We start from the raw sequence: 18,821 nt of genomic DNA, 5'->3' as shown, positions 1-18,821 counted from the left end.
CGACTCCAGCAGACCGTCTGAAGCGAAGAAAGTCGCTGTGACTGCCGTCGATGGCAAACATTTTGACAGGAACTATAAGATTTCTGAGAGAAACCATGAATTTCTCTACTTAGAAGGCGAGGGAGGGTACACACATCCAAATATATGCAGGTGGGTGGATTAGACCAGGATGGGAGGAATTTTTACTACCCATAACCATGAAAATGCAAATATTCCCTACCCCGAATACTAAAACATACTCTTAAATATACTTGCCATAAGTCAAAGTAAAATTGAATTTCAAATTACAATCTCTCTCTTCTACTTTTTAACTCGTCCAATCTTTTCAGTCATTTTTGAGTCATAGTTAAATGTATTTCAGTTACATTAAATACATATTGATGTATGTCAGGCCAAATGGAACACTTAGGGATGACGTGCCTGCTTTGGATATTATTACAGACAGTTGTGTCCCGCAATCTATATGTAAAGTGGTTTTTTTGTTTTGTTTTGTTTTGTTTTAAACACAAATGATTAAAAGCGTGTAAGCGCAGCCGCAGTGGATTAGTCAGCATCAGCACCTCTCTTCTGGTTGCGCTCTTTGGCTGGATGCGGATAACCGGAAGGACTCTGAATCAGGGAGGAAGCGTGTGCTAACGCCGGACCTTAATCGATCCGTCCATTTAAAAAAAAAAAAATCATTTCTTTACTTGATGTCGCACCATGTTGCCCTCGTGCTGCTCCAAGCCCTCGGACAGCGGCGGGAAGAGGAGCTCCTTCGCTAAGCTCCTGCTCGGCGTGTTCGTAGTGTATATGCTGCACACCGCCTGGCTGCTCTACGGCTTCCTTAACACCAAACCGTGCGATGGAGGCAGAGGAGAACCGTGCATCTCCTCTTACCTGACAGCAAGACCCAGACTACAGGTCAGCACATTGATGCACACCGCCTCGTCATCATCTCATCACGATGGCAGCTTGTTTTTAGTGATAATGACCTCCGTGCCACCTCATCAAAAACAGACAAGATTATTGTCATGAGCCTTTAAGATCTGGTGATTTATGATGGAAACTATCCCCTTTCTGATCTTATTTTTATGATCATGACGGTGCAGCTGTAAGATGAATCACACCAATCGAGTGTGAGCATGGAACTGAACCAAAATGACTTCTGCACAACAATAATTACTATTATTTTTAAAGCTTATTTAAACGGAGAGCCTGCAGCTTTAATTTCTTGTCTCGTGTGTGATCCAGATGAGCGTCTTCACCTGCCTGATGCCAGACAACAGCCATCTCAACCTGGCAGTAAAAATAGACCCATTTGACCCTCATTCTTCTTTTGAAAGGTGAGTTAACCTCACACATCAAAATCAGAAAAACTTCAGCTTCTAGGCAGTGAGCTGTTAAATAGCATCAGTCTCTGCAGACAGTAGATTAAAAATTATGATGTAACACCAAGTGCATAAGGGAGAGTATTAGTTATTAAGGTAGTCAAAGCAAAATAGCAGATTTTTCTCAGTATCAGGCAGTCCGTGGCTTCATCTCTCTTTGATTTGATGTTTTCTGTCTCTGATTGTTTGTAGACGGGTGAATGTCTCTCTACCGGAGGAGACCCGAGCTAATGGCAGCCTGTATTCAGTGGTGTATGTTCACAAAGCCGGTGTTTCACCTTTAGATGACCGCAGAGAGGTCCACTATGCAGCCCTGCTCACCACCTATATCCCTCGCACAAACACAGACAGTCAGAAGGTACACAAATTCAAAAAGCACTGTCATGACTCAAACTTTGTGGTTCAGAGCTCACTGGGGTTTTTGTGGCTCCATCAGAGGTCCAGCCCTGGTTCACAGAACTCTGTATCCCATTGGAGACCCCACCTGTCAGTCACTATGATGTCAGAGGACTTCACCTTCAACAAGGCAGGACTCCCCAGTGACGTGCGCCGCTACATGAGAGTGTAAGCCATGTGTTGTGCAAAGGCAGTGAGGAGTCCACAGGGGGGCAGCGTTGAGTTAGTCTCGGTCTGGAGCCCTGCATCAGACCTCCATTTAGAGAAGCCCAGCTTTGACACTCATCCCATATCCTGCAACACGATATCTAGCCTTCATATGTGGCAGAAATGTCCAATGGAACTCCAGGATGAGCTGAAAATAATATGGGGGTCAAAGGTCAAGGTCAATGTCACTTCACATGTATGTGGTGTTAATCCTATTCTCATTAGTGCGATATCAGGGAATTCCCTTTGGGGAATTTGGTGCACGTGTCCACCGGGACTCCTGATCTGAAAGGATATTGGCGGTCAGAGGTCATGGTCACTGCAACAGTCACATATCGTGGAGTCATACAACCACAATGCAATATTTCTACTTTTCATTGTTCCAAATTAAATCTAAAACATTCATCTCTTGCTCCCTAAAAATGTTATGTGCTCGTAAGACATTCAAGCAGATTTTGTTTGGTGAAATGCTAAATTCACAATACTGATCCAACCTAGATGCATACCTATTTTCTCCGATTTAAAAAACTGACATTAACCCAAATTTATTTGGTAAACAGAGATTTTACACCATGATTTAATATACAACTAAAGTTGCTGCTCACTCTTCATTGTAGCAGGCATATTGATATGAGCGGAAGAGCCCAGTTACCATCTCACAATTAAAACAATTACCAGCTGCACCATCACCAGTATCTCTGGGCTCTGTGAGTGGATGGTAAGCTAAAAGACACACAAATGTGTGTGTTTATAGATCAGGTTTACAGTCCCCTAACTCCTCCAGGCTGTAAATAATACATCTGTCTGTTGGAGTGAAGCTGTCTTCCTGTGTCTCTCTCTCCTGGTAGCTCTCAGGAGGGCAGACAGATGGTCTATCTTCCTCTGCTGCTGATTGACGAGCTCAGCTTCAGAGTCCGAGATCTCATGGTAAAAACACTTAACTCTTCACTGAGCTAATGTCAAAGATTATGTGTCTGCCTATCTGTCTGTTATCAATCTGTCAATCAATCAATACACAGGAGATCAGCAGCAGCACCCTCCAGCTCCCCCTGACCGTGTCTTATGAGGGGATTTCTTTGAGGAGATTCAGATTTTGGGTTCACCTCCAGGACGTGGTGTATTCTCTAAGACAGTTTGGTGAGTTCATGAATTTACAGAATAGATAATAATAGTTGTGGAGACGCGTCTCAGAGGCATTTCAGCACGTTGTCTGTGTGTGTGTGTGTGTGTGTGTGTGTGTGTGTGTGTGTGTGTGTCCAGGTTTCACGGAGGAGAACATAGATGAGATCAAAGAGACTCTGGTCAGCTCCAACCTCTACCTGCTGCTGCTGACGGCACTCATCACAGCTCTACAAGTAAAACACACACACACACACACACACACACACACACACACACTTCTGGTATTTAAGATCGTATGTTCTCATGTTTTGTACCCTAAGTTAACCCTCAGTAAGTTTAATGAGGACAAATCTGATCCAGCATCACTGATATCACCCAGTCAAAATTATCTCATATCATAAATGAATACAACTTAATTTTATCTAAAAAAAAAACACTTTTTGCACATTAATTGTTATTTATTTGTTAATAAACAAATAAATAAACATTTGTTGTTGTTTATTTGTTAATAAATTAATTTTGTTAATAATTTAATTAATTTAATTAAGTTGAAAGAAGACCTGCAAATAAGCAATTAAACTATATTTCTAAAGATTGTGATGCTTTGTCATGTTTTACATTTTAAAAAAATCTATTCATGAGCACTTGAGTTATTGTGTTTGACAGATCATACGTTGAAAAATCACACTTAAACGCATCCCCCCCCCCCCTCCCCCCGCTGTGTCCAGCTTATTTGTGAATTCCTGGCTCTTAAAAATGACATCGTCTCCTGGGGGAAAAAGAAAAGCATGGCAGGAATGTCCAGGAAGTCTGGTGAGAAACTGTTTTCATTCCATCCAGAAACTTTCTGAATATATAAATATAAAACATGTATGCGGAGGATGTTGAGGCCAGTCCGCTGGCGTGCTCCCTCTCTCTGGTGTGTGTCCAGTGTTGTGGCGAAGCCTCTGTACTCTGCTGATTTTCCTCCACCTGCTGGAGGAGACCAGTCTTCTGGTGCTGCTGCCGGTGGCGCTGGCGGCAAGTGTGGAGGTATTTATTGTCGTCATATCAGAATCCTCAGGTGGAGGTTGACACTGCCACCTACTGGTGACTGACCTCCTCTACTTCCTAATTTTTCCTCTGGCAAGGTGTGGAAGGTGTTCAAAGTATTTAAGATCCACGTGCAGTGGAGGAGCTGCAGGCTGCTAGTGAGTACGATGCGTTCACGTGTTCAAGCAGCTTCAGTCTCTCACCGTTCAGACCTTTTATGTTTAATATATGAATTAAATCTCTGTGGAGGTAAACAAGCTGGATGAAGAGGAAAGGAAGACGGTGGAGATTGATACCCAGGTGTGTGTCTCCGTCTCTAACAGGTGTGGTTTCTGCCTGCAGCTTATTGTAATACTTCATCTGCTCTCTCCAGGCGTCCTCATACTTGTCCTACTTGGTCTATCCTCTGTGTATCAGTGGAGCTATTTTCTCGCTGGCCTACTTACGTCAGAGGAGGTAAGATGATCGTAATCCCCTCACTGCTCTGTCATGCGTGTTTTGACTGCCGTCTCATCGCTGCAATATCACGTCACACACCTTTACCAGTCAATGTGTGTGTTAGACATTACATTCCTGCACAAACTGTTTCTGGTTCATATCCAGATGAATTGATTGTATCTCGAGCATTTTTTTTTAAGTTTTTGTTTTTCAACCTCTATCGATTAAAAGAAAATGCTTTAAAATAAACGCTGGCTCGCTCCTAATGATCCGACTGTGTTTGATTGACAGTTACTTTTCCTGGATCATGAACAGCCTGGTGACCGGTGAGTTCAGTACCATGAATATGTGGTAGTTAGCGACTTGACTCATTAACCTTTCTGGTGCCCGGAAAACTGTAAAAGCATTGATTGTGCAAGACGATCATAAACCTCAACCACCTGATGTGGACTGATGGCTGACTGTTGTAAGGTAACGTTGCATAAAATTAAAACAAATAAAACATTGTATGCTGTATTTGAGATAATCAGGTTACTGATACTGGAGGAGAAGCAGTGACTACATTTTCAAAAGAATCAGTGTGGTTAATGGTTGATGGTTTACCCACTGAAGGATCTTTGTCTGTGGTTAATTCTACACTTTTGCCACGTGACTGCTTCCAACCTTGTCATCCCAAATCACTCAATGGAATCTGCCCACAAGCTGCAGGATTGCAGATGCTGTTGTCTCCATTACTCCACATGAACACCAGGGGCACTCTGTTCTGATGGATGTGTCCATCTCATTTTTCATTTGCGCAATTACCTCCGGAACACCAAAGTTTGCCAAAGGTCGCTGTCACCTCCCGTCCTCCCGTCCTAACACCACAACACTAAACTGCTGCTTACTTTAAAAGGATATTTTACCTATGGAACACTCAAATTGATGCCTTGAGCTCACAAAGATGTTTTTTCACCACTGCATCACTTCTTTGTGACCTCACATTGCAAGATGGAGCCAGTCAGTCCCCCCGTGGCCTCCAACCACTGATCATATGAGCAAAGTTTCAAGCTCACTGACTCACTCAGGAGGAGTTAGAAAATGTGCATTTTGCATCTTTTGCAAATACGTGAAAACTTTTATGAGAACATATTTGCGCGTCGTATATCGGCAGCTTCAGCTCACAGCAGGGAATATGAGGATAACATTTAAATTGTGGGATGTTCCATGTGGGAGTCATCGGCCATAACATGTCATTCATGACCCGCCTGCCTGCTTGATTGCCTTTGAGTTGATTATATTTGATATTAAAACATGTTCTGTCACCACCCAGTGGGCGAGACATGTCATTTTTATTTTCTCCACTCAGAGTTGGGAGGTGAACTACTGTACCCAATATGGCATTGAACTTCCCGTTAATGAGATAAGATGTGTGTTATGGTTAAAGCGCCATCTACAGGCCAGATATTTTTAAGTTTTGTACAAAGGTTTCAGTGGGGCAGGGGGACTAAGAATCTGAAGCTTGGTGATGGTAGAACTTTCTGTTAACAAGATATTGCACCACTTCCTGTCTGTCACCACACAGGATCCTTTATTACATTTTTTACAGCATCAAAGTTCTCATTGCATCTCTTTGCTCCATCACTCCCTTGGAGCTTGGACACCTAATTATGAGGCATTACATCAGCATATATGTTAAAGTAGCGCAGGCTGTGCTGAAAAACAGAATCAGTTATATGCTCGTATCTTACAATAGTGAATTTATTTATTTTATTCGTGGAAAAAAGAAAGAAGATAAAGCTGAGATCTCATGAGGCTGATTTTGCTCTGGCAGCCATGTTGGCTCTAACTCTCCTCTTGTGTCATCTCAGGAGCTTACACCTTTGGTTTCCTGTCTATGGTCCCCCAACTCTTCATCAACCACAAGGTCTGTCCTGTTGCTACTAAAACACTTTCATCACCAGCCAGGAAGTAAAATATCTCAAATATGATCTTGTCTGTGTCAATCAGCTGAAGTGTGTGAGCCACCTGCAGGGGACGGTGTTGATGTACAGAGTGAGTCCACAATGTTGTGACGACCATTTAGTCTGAATATTGACTTTCTCAGCTGAGTGACATCATTGTCTCCTCATCCTGTCAGGGCGTGAACACCCTGATCTCGGATCTGTGTTCCTGCGCCTCCATCTTCTCCTTGTCAGGATCCCTCTTGTCTTCTCACCAACTCTCCTGCTTCAGAGACGAGCTGCTCTTCCTCTTCTACCTCTACCAGCGAAGGTAAGACGGCCCAACATAACACACTCTTTCTATTTTTGCCTTCACTTGTTGGATGACAGGATGTCTCATCTTGTCCAGACTTTAAAGCCCCTGGAGGCACATTCCCAATTGTCATTTCAGGCTTTATAAATCAAATTTGATTGATTGAACATGTGACTCAAACACAGGCAAAATAATGTCTCCTAAAACTTCTGAATGCACCAGCTGCTTGATGGATGATCATCTGGATGTGTGTGTTCAGAGGTGCTAAAATAACAGCAATGTCTCCTGTCTGAGTCAGGCGTTACGCCCCCAAGGCCAGAAGACGAGAGGGTGGCATCCACAGCAAGAAGGTGAAGACTCAGTGAGGAGAAGATACAAAGTGACGGAGACATGAAGGAAGAAATAAAGCACAAACACTAAACGGAGGATAATTGATCAACCTTGAAGAAGCGAGATGGAGACTCCACCATGATTGCTGCAGCAGTGGACAAACGACTACACAAGATTTCTGCTTTATATTTTACTCTTAGTTTTTAATAATTACACTGTTGGCATTATAACACTATCTTTGCTTCCTCTGTTCCGTATGCATCCATAGAAGACTTATCAACTCTGGTTGTGAATGCTTGTACGCGCTTGTTGTCTTCCGCTTATCCGGGTCCGGGTAGCAGGGGCAGAAGCCTCAGCAAAAAACCCAGAAACCAAGACTGTCCTCTCCCCAGCCACTTCCACCAGCTCTTCCGGGAGAATCCTGAGGCGTTCACAGGCCAGTCGAGAGATATAATCCCTCCAGAATGTCCTGGGTCAGCTCCAAGGCCTCCTCCTGGTTGGACATGTCCGGAAAACCTCCGGAGGGAGGCGTCCAGGAGGCATCCTCGCCAGATGCCTGAACCACCTCATCTGACTCCTCTTGACATGGAGGAGCAGCAGCTCCACTCTGAGCCCCTCCAGAATGACCGAGCTTCTCACCCTGTCTCTAAGGGAGAGCCCAGCCACCCTGTGGGGGAAACTCATTTCGGACGCTTGTATTTGCAATTGGTTTTGAATGATCGAACTCAAATGCAGCTCAATAATCATGGAACTCAAGACTAACCTGAATCTCCCTCGAAAAAATGCAATTTTACATATTGTTGCAGATTCAGGTTCTATCCGAGATATGAAAATACTCAAACCTGAAGATGACACGAGAGTTATGGCTGCACCCTCATCACACAGAACTCTTTCTGGATAGCTTTCATGTGATGGACTCAGACCGCAAAGAAGCATCATGGTGTCATTCCAGACAATAATGAAGAGTTCAGCATGGTTTCTTCCTCTTCATCCTCTCTAGGACTCAGTATGTCATCAAGTTCCCCGGTAGGTTTTACATCCTGGGTCTCCCAACTGTAGATTTGCTGTGAAAAAAGCTGAATCAAAGTTGCTAACAAGCATGAAGAAAGACTGAAGCTCTCCTGACAGCGTGTGTGTGTGTGTGTGTGTGTGTGTGTGTGTGAGTCTACAAAAGACACTGAAGCTTTCCACATCTCATGTATTCAGCCGTTTATTGCAACTGATCTCGCCGCTTAATTCCTGCTTCTGCTTCTGCTGAATGACTTGCTCGAACCTGAGAATATTTTCCCCCAAATGATTTTATGTATTCTTTTTTTTTTTTTTGACAATGCACCCCACTTGTAACTTTTGATATTATGGAATGAAAATGAAAATGAAAATCATTTTTTTGCCTTAAAGCTTTTTCTGATTTGGGACAAACAGGTAACTTTGCTCTGTTTGTGCACGTGTGCGTGTGTTTACGCACGCGTGTGTGTGTTTGTTTGTATGCTTGACTGGTTTCCGCTCAGGAAGTCTCCTACTGTGCTTCTACACTGCGTGCCTCCGTTTGTTGTGTTTGTAATTCAGGAATAAAGAAATATTGCTCAACATTTCTCTTTAGGTTTGGCCTCGGGGGAAGAATTTTAATCCACAGAAAAAGTGTGTGTTCTGCTTAACAACTCATTTATGATTGGACAGACGTGATGTTGCATCACTGCCCTCAGTCATTCTCTACAGCTTTATTTTTAGGTAAAATAATTCAACTATGGATGTGTAGCAACAGCTACAATCAGTGTATGCGTGTGTGTGGTGTCCATGGAGATAATAATCTTTATTTAAAATACAAAATCATAAGCTCAACTTGTATTCTGCCTGCTTGAATATCAGAGCCATACACTGCGTGTGTATTCATATTTTATTGATTATAATCAACCTTTTCTCTTATTTCAGTAATTTCTCCACTAATTCACAAACAAAAATGGGTGTTGCCTCTTCACCTGCTTGAAGCTGCACATGGAGAAAATCATGGCCTGACACGTGTCTCGCCCTGCAGTGAGGCTTTGTTTCACAGGCGAGCTGCTGTCACCGAATGTCTCACTGCTCCCTGTGATTGACAGTAGATAAATAAAAGACAAGTATCTGTGAAACCAGGCAGGATGGGAGGAATGTCTCGCACACACACACAATAGCCAGACAACATTTATGAGATGCTTTCAGTTTGATGGTGGATAACATGGCAACACCCCTGATGATGAAGTGCTTTGAAGACAAACGGCGCACACAAACACACACACACACACACACACACATACACTGTGGTGCCACAGCAGCTCAGCCAGACTCTCAGGTGTAGAACCATCAGTAAAGATGACCCTACCTGCTCTGAAGATGCTGCTCTGCTTAGTCTTTCTCTCTCTCCTCTTCAGTCCAGGTATGTGTGTTTTCTTGCAGCAGGTCAAAAGGTCACGCATTGATATGAAGAGCCAGACAGCAGCTTTTACGTGACGAGGCAGTTAAATCTTGTAGGGAGTTCTACGTTGGACGGATTCAAGACGTGAGCGACGGAAACAAACACAGCGAGGAAGAAGGGAAAATGAACCATTTCACTAAAACCTAATTCACTCAGTATAACTGACATACATGGCTCATTCCTCAGTTTCTGACTGAACCCTTCACTGACGTCACAAACTTACCAATCAAAGAATGAACAAGGAGGTTTACTGTCAGCTGAGGATCTACTTTTACTTCTCATAAAAAGATCTTGTGCGATGCGTTGCCTTGTTTTAATTCTCGGTGTCCTTATTAGTTAGCGTCAGTATCTCTGATTGCAACAATATCATTTAACTAAGTGCTGCAAACTGAGACCAGTAACATTCATCTTTTATTCATTTGTCTGTTGCTGCTCTCACTAGAAAAGATGATTTATTTCATATTTAGTCCTGCATGTATGATTTATCAGCGTGTTGACAGCAGGATAATATACGAGAGGAAGAAGAACCCTCCTCTTAATTGTCATTTATAATTAAAGGAGCATGCCAAACAGGTTTAGACAATACAGTTTTTGGGAGTAGCTTGCCTTCTATTTTAGGGACATTATGTGATCTTAAAGTGCATCACAAAGTTGTCTTTAATTTTTAACTCGGGGGTGTTGGTGTTACAGTCTGATCTGATTCTTGATTTTCCTAACATTATCTGCATGTAGACATCAAGGAAGAACCTGAAGAAGAAAATAATGACCAAAAATGAAGGATTTTATCAACAAAAATGTATACAAAAATGTCCAACACATTGAAATAGGATTTAATTCACGTCTCCATGTTTTCATGTTGTGTTTGCAGTGTTGTCTCTGAAGTGCTACGTGTGCAGTTCTTCTACCACCAATGAGGAATGCAACCAGAACAGTGAAGAATGCCAGGCGCCGCTGGACACGTGCATGACGGTTGTCGACATTTTAGGTATCAATGAGAGTGAAGAACTCCGATTCTTCGGGTCCATTATTAATAATAAAACATCTCATCTCCAAACGTTGGTAGTTTGAAGCTGGTCTAGAATATTAAATTCAGCTGAAACACTCATAAACAATCCTGACAGAAGGTAAAATATTGAAAATCAATTCTATATATAGTTATAGTTATACCAGTATATACCAGTTATAGTTATACCACTATAACTGGTCTTCTGTGTGTGTGTGTGCGTGTGCGTGTGCGTGCGTTAGGTGGTATCAAAGCCATAGTGAAGCAATGTGCCAGCCAGGCCACATGCAGTGGAGCGGCTTCAACCGCTTCAATCGACGCTGATGGAAACGGAAACATCGTCAACTGCTGCAACACTTTCGACCTGTGTAACTTCAGCAGAGCCGACACACGTCATGTTGACGCGGTCCTGTTGTTGGTGACCACAGGAGTGTTACTACTGCTGTTACACTGAGGTCAGAGGTCGCAAGCGGTTTTCCAGTGCTCTGTCGGGGTGAAGGTCTCAACAGACTGCAATATTATGTAATATAACGCATCAGGTGGTAACTAGTACAGAATGACAAAAATGAACATGTCTAAAAATCCAACAAAATTCAAAAAGAACCTTTTTATCCAGACTGAGAAGTGAAAGAAATCTATAAATGGATGTTCGGAGCCTCTGCTCACTAAACATGTACAGCAAAGCTCTTATTCATTATGCATGACAACATATATTGTATAAATGTAGGATTTTTTAAATACTGGCAGTACTTGTCCTATGGTTCTCCCTGTAGTCACACCATCACAAGTATCAGCTTGTAATGCTTCCCTTCACATAGTACAACTTTCGCTCATTATTATTAACTGTTCTTAGACACCCTGAAGCATTAGTTATAAACTTAGAATAAAATGATCCATGCAAAGTGTTCATGGCTAAAAATGAACAATTATAATCGTCTTCACTTTTGAGAGTATTTATGTTCTTGCAATAAACCTGACTTTGATAAATTTGATTCAAGTGTAATTTTTTTTTCTTTTAAAATGATTATGATCTTTTTAAAAGAGACTGCCCAGCAAGAGTGTCTTTATCATTTAATGCAACACATTAAAATCTAACTTCGACAACTTCAGAGCAAACAAAGCCTCAAGCTCCCTTGTGACCTTTTAGGTCTCCTTAGCAGGCCTTGGACCTCAGGGTGGACACGACTACTCTCATCTAATTGTTCAGATGAGTCCTTCCTGAATTGGGCCCTTAGGATGTTTTTAATGATTTGCGAATGGTTAGCTTTTCTCTAGAAATGAACTCAACAACCTCTATTTAAGCCTCGAATGTTACATAAATTGGTAGTAAAATCCTCTCTAGGGTGGAGTGGGAGTGAGAGCACATAACGTAGTTCAACCAGCTTGTGGGACAAAGGAGGCCTAAGGACTTGACTCACCTCAGACTCGTTTACTTCCTAAATTAAACTATGAGACTTTTGAAGTTTGAACACCTGAGATGAAGCCTCCTGTAGGTCTTTGTGCGTTCTGGACATTCAATCGTGTGAATAATGTGTACAGACTGAAATCCATTTCAGCATTATTTTATTTCATTGTTTTTTCCTCCTATTTGACAAGACGGCTGATTGAGCCCAGAAGACAAAATAAAAACCAGTGTTTACTAGTACGAGTTCTGTACAATTGACCAGTGATACACACCAGTACAGCTTACAATATACCAACATGAGCAGATTTACGCAACAACAAAGAGATAAAATAGATAGTTTTTACATTTGTGTCCCTATGATACCCAGGTGTTTGATTTGATTAATTGCTGGCTAAACACGGGAATCAAATCTGGGTAAAAACAGGGTCAAAACAAATCAGGTTTATTTTGGTGCTGTGCAAATATGCTTCTCTCCATACCAGTATATCATGCTATACTGGTCCATGTCATGTAGCAGTACGTCATGTTGGGTCAGTTTGAACAGAGACACACGTTTTCGCTCGTGTTCTCAGTTCAGTGTGTTTTGTGTCTGCAAGACAAGTTTCCAGTCGTGTGGCTCCACATTTCACGTGTTGAGGAGGGACATCTTAAAAGTGTTACACCTGACAGGAACTGGGACTCACAGCACAAAGGTTCCAGTCGTGCGGTTGGTTGGTGACACCAGTGGGTGATGGGACAGTTAAAGGTAAGAGGACAAGAGAAGTGGGAGTGTCGGCGAGGAGGCAGAAAGAGGAGGAGATACAGTTTAGATGTTAAGTGACATGATGATGCTCCTCCTCGTCCTCCTCATGAAAAAGAAAGTATCCAGGCTGAAGCCTCAACATCCTCATCCTCCTTCTTCCTTCCGTCCTTTAAGTCAATGCTGGGATTGAATATTTTTCGGTTAGGACGAAGGAGAGCAACTCACAACGACACAAAAACATGGAACCAGCTGATAGAATGCTGTGAGTAGACTCAGATTCTTCACATTTGGAGTCTTAAAAACCTGCTCGTATCAGAGCTGAGGAAGACGGCGAGAAAAGAGGAGCTGTGAGAGTGAGAGAGAGAGGAAAAAAAAAGAAGAGACTGGGGAGGAAGACTGTTCTCAAGATTGAATCCACTTTTCCCGTCTCTCCTCCTCCGCATGTCTGAGTCTATAAATAAAACTTGGCGAGATGGAGGGAAGACGGGGATGGAGGGAAGAGAGACTGACGCAATACTGCCTTTAACGTGAATTGTCTTGAAGGCGCTGACACAGAGCGAAATGATGAATATAGAAGAGATGAGGAGGTATTTCAATCACATGGCTGCTGACAGATGTTGCGTCCACTCCCGCTGGACTCTCATCGGAAGGGGTCATGCAGATGTTGCAGGTCTAACTCAGTCCAATCAGGTTCTGATGGCTTTGCTTAAATTATTATTATTTTTTAATTCCACAAAGATGAATCCCGACATAACCACCATTGTAGTGGTTCAGTTCTCCCTCTCCTCGTTAAATTCCAGTCCAGAGTGAAGCTGCCTGATCCAGGAATCAGTAATGGCTCTGTTCTTTTATTCTAAAAAAGTCACAGTGGTGCAGATGAACTGATTCGCTCGGCGTACACTGATCCTTCTCAACATATCAGAGCTCCCTCCTCTCACTTCAAACTGCCAGCTTCCATCCATTTGGCTGGCCTCACTAATCCAGGAGTCTCTAGTTCTCCACAGACCAGCTCCTGGTGATCTGCTCAGCTGATGCGAAGGCTAGTGTGGGCGGGAATGGGCCATCATCTTGAGCCGGGATTGGTCAATGACATCCAGCAGATTCTTGGCGTCGACAGCGAGAGCGTGAGCCGCCGTTAGCATCTGCTTCTTATAGTCCTGCTGAAGACTGGGACAAAATGGACAGACACACATGTTAGGAGATGTACCTGAGCGGGTGGATGAACAGAACAACAGCTAAACAATATTGGATAGAATTTGTAGAGCACCTTCAGAATCACACTACAGTCATAGACACAGTGGGATCCAGCACTTCATAGTATTGGAAAGGTGAATTGAAAAAAACTTGGTGATACCTCACCCAAAAAGTGTATTTTGCTTCTCAAGTGAAAGATATTTTTCACCATTGCATCATTTCTTGTGACACCAGAATGCAGGAAGAGCCAACCACGAACATTTAACTTGAAGTTAATGGTGACGGGCGGCTAACAGCGGCGACAACACCCGAAAGACAGCAACTGTGTTTAAATTTGTCCATTAACCCCGACACTGCTCATTCACAGGAGTGTGACCAGCTGGTGCATACAGTCGCACCAACAAGCTTGCACTTCTTCAGAGAAGGAACTGGAGGGGCTATGCTTTGTTTTTCACTGAAATCAAAGTGCGTGTTGATTACTGAGCATCAGGGAGGGCGTAGAAATCCTGGATTAAACCAGACGATGCACTAGAGAGTTTGTAGACAAACTTTTTTTGGCAGTTAGTCTGCTGTTAGCAGTCAGTCGCCATTAGCTTTAATCTAAATATACATGGCTGGGTCTTTCTGCACTCTAGCATCACAAAGAAGTGGTGCAGTGGTGGAGGGGGGGGGCGCATTTTTGGAAAGGTATCACTTTCATTCAAAAACACATTGTTTCAGCCATCGACTACAGAGTTGTTTCATTTCATATATACACATATATACATATGTGTACACACACGTGTTTGACCTGATCTTACTGACCTTGGGCAGAAGAATCATTTGGCCCGGCCGTCTGTGTCAATTTAAGGCTTTACGCAGGATTTCTGGTCAATGAAAGGAAAGTAATTGTACGATGTGAGAACTCACCTTGTCATCACATATTGTTGAGCTAACTTCATCTTCCCAATCAGCTCGGCCAAATCAGAGTTCAGAAGCTTTTGAGCCATCTCGATCTGTGTGTGTGTGTGGGGGGGGGGAGAGAGAGAGAGAGAGAGAGAGAGGGAGAGAGGGAGAGTGAGAGACAGAGAGAGACAGAGCTAATCCTCCATGAATGTGACTGACATGTTTTAACAACATGGAATGATGAGTTCACCACACCCCAGGATGTTCTAATGAGATGAGATGGCGTGTAAGTGTCAGTACCTCTCTGTGTGTGCTGGCTGGAAGCTGTGGTAGAGTCTCATCTACTGTAGCCAACAACGTCCTCAAAGCCAGACCCACATCCTGAACACACACACACACACACACACACACACACAATTTCCCAAAACAGGTAAAAAAAAAATAATAATAAAATTATGCAGCTTCTCTCGAATATACTAAAATGTGAAAATGTGCTTTAGACACAGAAACAACAACTTAAGACGTCCTCCAGAGATAAATGTATTTTTCAGAACACTTTATATTGTTTTATTGAAAAAAAAAGAAAATATGAACTAAATAAATGTAATCAAAAACTGTTATTATTAACTGCAGCACCTCCTTGTTTCTGAGAGAACTTGAAAACATCAGCACCAATAATCAGACTACTAAAGCACTCCGTTACAAGTAACTGCCATGAATTTGCCCCCCAGTTACCTTGACCATGGGAACGTACTCCTCCGGTGGGGCTGGTTGAATCTTGCTCGACATTTCGATCACAGCTTTTACCAAGCCCGTCACATTCTCGTATACTTTGTCGTTGGAGCGATCCAGGTTGGCGGTGGGAGGGGGGCTTATCTCTTGGGGCTGCAGCTGAATGGAGAGAGAATAAAGTGATGGTGTGAGAGAGACATGGGGCAATGATGCTGCTGAAAACAATCACAAACGTCCTGAGATTTAATTATTTGTAATTATAGATGATGAGACGTACAAGAATAATGTTTGTTGAGAGCAAACAAAGCAGGGTAACTCATAGTTATACACACTGATTTTAATAGAAAACAGGAGCCTTGACTACAAAGAGAGATAAAAGTGATTAATGAGGAAATAACTGAACAAATGGACTTGTGAGTGAGTTGGACAACTGCTCCGAATTACCAGTCATTATATACATGATGCAGGTCTCTCATCTGGCCACTAGATGGCACAAGTAGATTTTATATATATATATATATATATATATATATATATGTCCATCATGACAATTGAAACCAAAGACGCTATGACAGGACTCAAACAATAACAAGATTTCATAAATACAACTTAAATGATTCTTCCTTGTTCCTCATATTATTACTTCTAGACATTTCTTGTTCTCTGCATGAGGCGCATTGATTTCATGACTTCTGCTGATCTTTTTTTTTTCACAGTTCTACTGCCAATTTCACCTAAAACATCTGGTTACAATTACCTGGGATGGTTTATCTGAGGGAATTAAAGTAATATTTAACAAACAAGTTCTTTTGACAGCTCAATTGGACCAACTGAATGTGTTTGAGCTGCCATAGAAAAGTGAGTAATTAGTTCACAAATGTCTTCTAGAATGATGCCAATAACATTGAATAATGGGTTACACGTGCCTCTCCGAGGGAAACGGTAAGATCTGGATGTTAGTTTTAGGGTGGCAGACACAGTAGAATCAAGTATCATCTACGACAAAGTGAACTGCTGGGATGTTAATCAGTTGGACAGATAACTGAATGAAAGTGTGACGAACAAGGAGAACACACACTGAGAGTGTGCCGCTTACCCGCCAGGGCTAGGGTCAACAGTAAGGCAGAGTGTGCAGGAGGAGGAGGAAGAGGAGGGAGGGAGAGATGGAGCAGCCCAAGAAAATAGAAGGAAAAAGGAAGATATTAATGCTGTAAGAATTAAAAACACGTGCAATTTATTATATTTGGTAAATGTTCTTATAGAGGGAAGTGTTCCATGTGTTGGGAAATGTTTTGATCAGTACGTGTGTTTTTAATCTATTTTCTAGGTATTGGTGTGTGTGTGTGTGTATACCTTCACTCCATCATTGTAACTGTCCCCAGTGTTCAGCCCAGCAAGACTACCCACTTGACTTTGGGCCCCAGGTCGGGGGGGTTTCTTTGGGGGGGCTGCGTGCTCTACAGGAAATGACATATGAAAGTGAAAATGATTTCTCCTGACAGTTTTACAGACGCATATTAACTCTGGACACGGTCCCTCAGCAGCTCATTTTACAGTCTGCCAATGAGTAACGTCCAACAGCCTCGACAAAAGCAGAACTGGAGGGGCAGCGAGACCACCACCTTCAACATGGCCCAAGAAGACGTGGATGACGTGGGTGGACACACGCTCCACTAAACAACTGGAACAGTTCATAAACAAAACTGTCAAATGAATTTTCTGCAGACAGACGTATCATTATAAACTATCTGATATCGTCAGCTTCGTCATTATAAACCAACACAGAGAAACCGCTGAATCTGATACAAGAGTTGGAGGTCAAATGAAAACTGGCAAGGCTGCTTTAGTCCGGACCTGCGACTAGAAACTGTGCTGAGCTTTTATTTAGAATTTGCAGTGAACTATTTTATCTTATTTGCTTTGCCTTTACTCTGCACGTGACTTCTTGTCTTTTTCTTTTGTATTTTTTTAAACCCCTGTACATGTAAAACACTTTATATAATATGCTATAATACATACAGAAAAAACAAGAACTGTCGTCACTGTAAAATAATATGAAGAGAAATACTTTTTCATTTTCAGTGTACTTGCAGGGGTCGGGAATGTTCATGTTTCAAGTACTAATAAAATATTGCTGCAAAGGCAGTTTGAGTCCATATAAATACACGCTGGTTGGTTCACTAAAACAGCAGCACAACAACAACAACAAAAAGAAATTGATATTTGTATAAAAACAGTGACTGACAACAGAACAAGAGTGAAATATAAAGATAGACGTGGCTGTAATTGAAAGCTCACGGGCTGGACTATTACCTGGTTTGCCAACAGGCTGGTATATGTGCTGGTTTCCCGTCTGCACAAACAAACAACACTGTGGGTTAGCAAATACAAAAACATACACACATAATCAGAAGCTTGACAGGAAATCATAACTCCACAGGCGTTAAAAAAAACAAAGCAACAACAACCACAAGCTGCTTCTAAAAAATGTTGGGAATCTGACTTAATTTTCTTGTCACACGACACTCGTCTCAATTTGTTCTCATAAAACAAAACAAGTTTGCCATCGTCTGAAGTCAAGCGTCTGTTTCTGTCTCAGTGGTGTGTGTGGTTGAGAGCTGTGTGACTTATGTAAATACAAAAATTCAGATTGCCTACACAAGAATAGCGAAAGAAAATCTCTCTTTTGTAAGGGTTGCCCTTTCAAACCCTGCAGCACGTCTTCATGAATTGGTGGTTGTGAGCATAAAATGATGCCACATAATTCTCGTGGTGCCAGGCATGTTTCTGCTTTGTTGTATCATTACTTGTTTTCTCTGTGTGACTGAACAATACAGCTGCTTCAGAAAGTCTTGGTGCTGTTGGAGTGTTGTGGGATCACAACCACCAGCACCCTAAAATACTCTACTACAGCATTTTATACAAACAGAGGCATACAACACACACACACACACACACACACACACACACACACACGAGGGAGATTTTCCCACCACAAACCACAGCCATTCAATGGGAGGAGGAGGACAAGCAGTGAGATGAATTATAGAGAGAGACAGAAATATCTGTCTTGCCCGTGGCAACTTCAGGCTGCTAAAACAACTCTTCTGTTGAGACGAGTTCAGTTTTGGAGAATTCCGGGATTCACTTCATAAAGGATCAGGTCAATGACTTTATTTAGTTCCGGGATTGTAAAACCCAACACAAACCTTTCAATACAATACAGAAAAAACCTGGCAGGTTGTGACTGATGTCTTGCTTTGTGGAAATGGGAAAATTAC

At 42.3% G+C, this 18,821-nt stretch overlaps 3 protein-coding genes across 8 annotated transcripts in view; 2 read left to right on the top strand and 1 right to left on the bottom strand.

Moving 5' to 3' along the window:
• Positions 1–7: 7 nt before the first annotated feature.
• Positions 8–9,190, top strand: LOC147253595 (lipid scramblase CLPTM1L-like). The gene is made up of 17 exons (XM_086218858.1): positions 8–903; positions 1,234–1,325; positions 1,563–1,728; positions 1,807–1,934; positions 2,822–2,900; positions 2,993–3,110; positions 3,234–3,328; positions 3,824–3,908; positions 4,027–4,127; positions 4,226–4,285; positions 4,377–4,427; positions 4,501–4,583; positions 4,857–4,891; positions 6,416–6,471; positions 6,555–6,599; positions 6,685–6,818; positions 7,099–9,190. Exons 1-17 carry the CDS (start codon positions 703–705, stop codon positions 7,163–7,165), a joined length of 1,596 nt encoding a protein of 531 aa, XP_086074984.1. The 5' UTR covers positions 8–702; the 3' UTR covers positions 7,166–9,190.
• Positions 9,191–9,410: 220 nt separating this feature from the next.
• On the top strand, positions 9,411–11,555 carry LOC147253594 (uncharacterized). The gene is made up of 3 exons (XM_086217303.1): positions 9,411–9,540; positions 10,448–10,564; positions 10,825–11,555. Exons 1-3 carry the CDS (start codon positions 9,477–9,479, stop codon positions 11,034–11,036), a joined length of 393 nt encoding a protein of 130 aa, XP_086073429.1. The 5' UTR covers positions 9,411–9,476; the 3' UTR covers positions 11,037–11,555.
• Positions 11,556–12,096: 541 nt separating this feature from the next.
• Positions 12,097–18,821, bottom strand: part of LOC147253593 (focal adhesion kinase 1-like) — a 61,999-nt gene continuing 55,274 nt past the window's right edge. For 3 of the 6 annotated variants that reach the window (XM_086218852.1, XM_086218853.1, XM_086218857.1), the window contains 6 exons: positions 17,854–17,893; positions 16,894–16,997; positions 15,544–15,699; positions 15,109–15,189; positions 14,833–14,918; positions 12,097–13,896 (listed from right to left, as the gene is read on the bottom strand). In XM_086218852.1, coding sequence (XP_086074978.1) covers positions 13,770–13,896; positions 14,833–14,918; positions 15,109–15,189; positions 15,544–15,699; positions 16,894–16,997; positions 17,854–17,893 — 594 coding nt within the window. In that variant the 3' untranslated portion in view covers positions 12,097–13,769. The remainder of the gene's footprint in view (positions 13,897–14,832; positions 14,919–15,108; positions 15,190–15,543; positions 15,700–16,893; positions 16,998–17,853; positions 17,894–18,821) is intronic. The other 3 variants (XM_086218856.1, XM_086218854.1, XM_086218855.1) reach the window with 1 other exon arrangement.

Source organism: Aulostomus chinensis, chromosome 11 (genome assembly GCF_037954235.1).
Source record: "Aulostomus chinensis isolate RoL2024-O1b breed Wild chromosome 11, RoL_Achi_v1.0, whole genome shotgun sequence".
NCBI lineage: Eukaryota > Metazoa > Chordata > Actinopteri > Syngnathiformes > Aulostomidae > Aulostomus > Aulostomus chinensis.
This window is presented reverse-complemented; position numbering and strand designations above follow the sequence as displayed.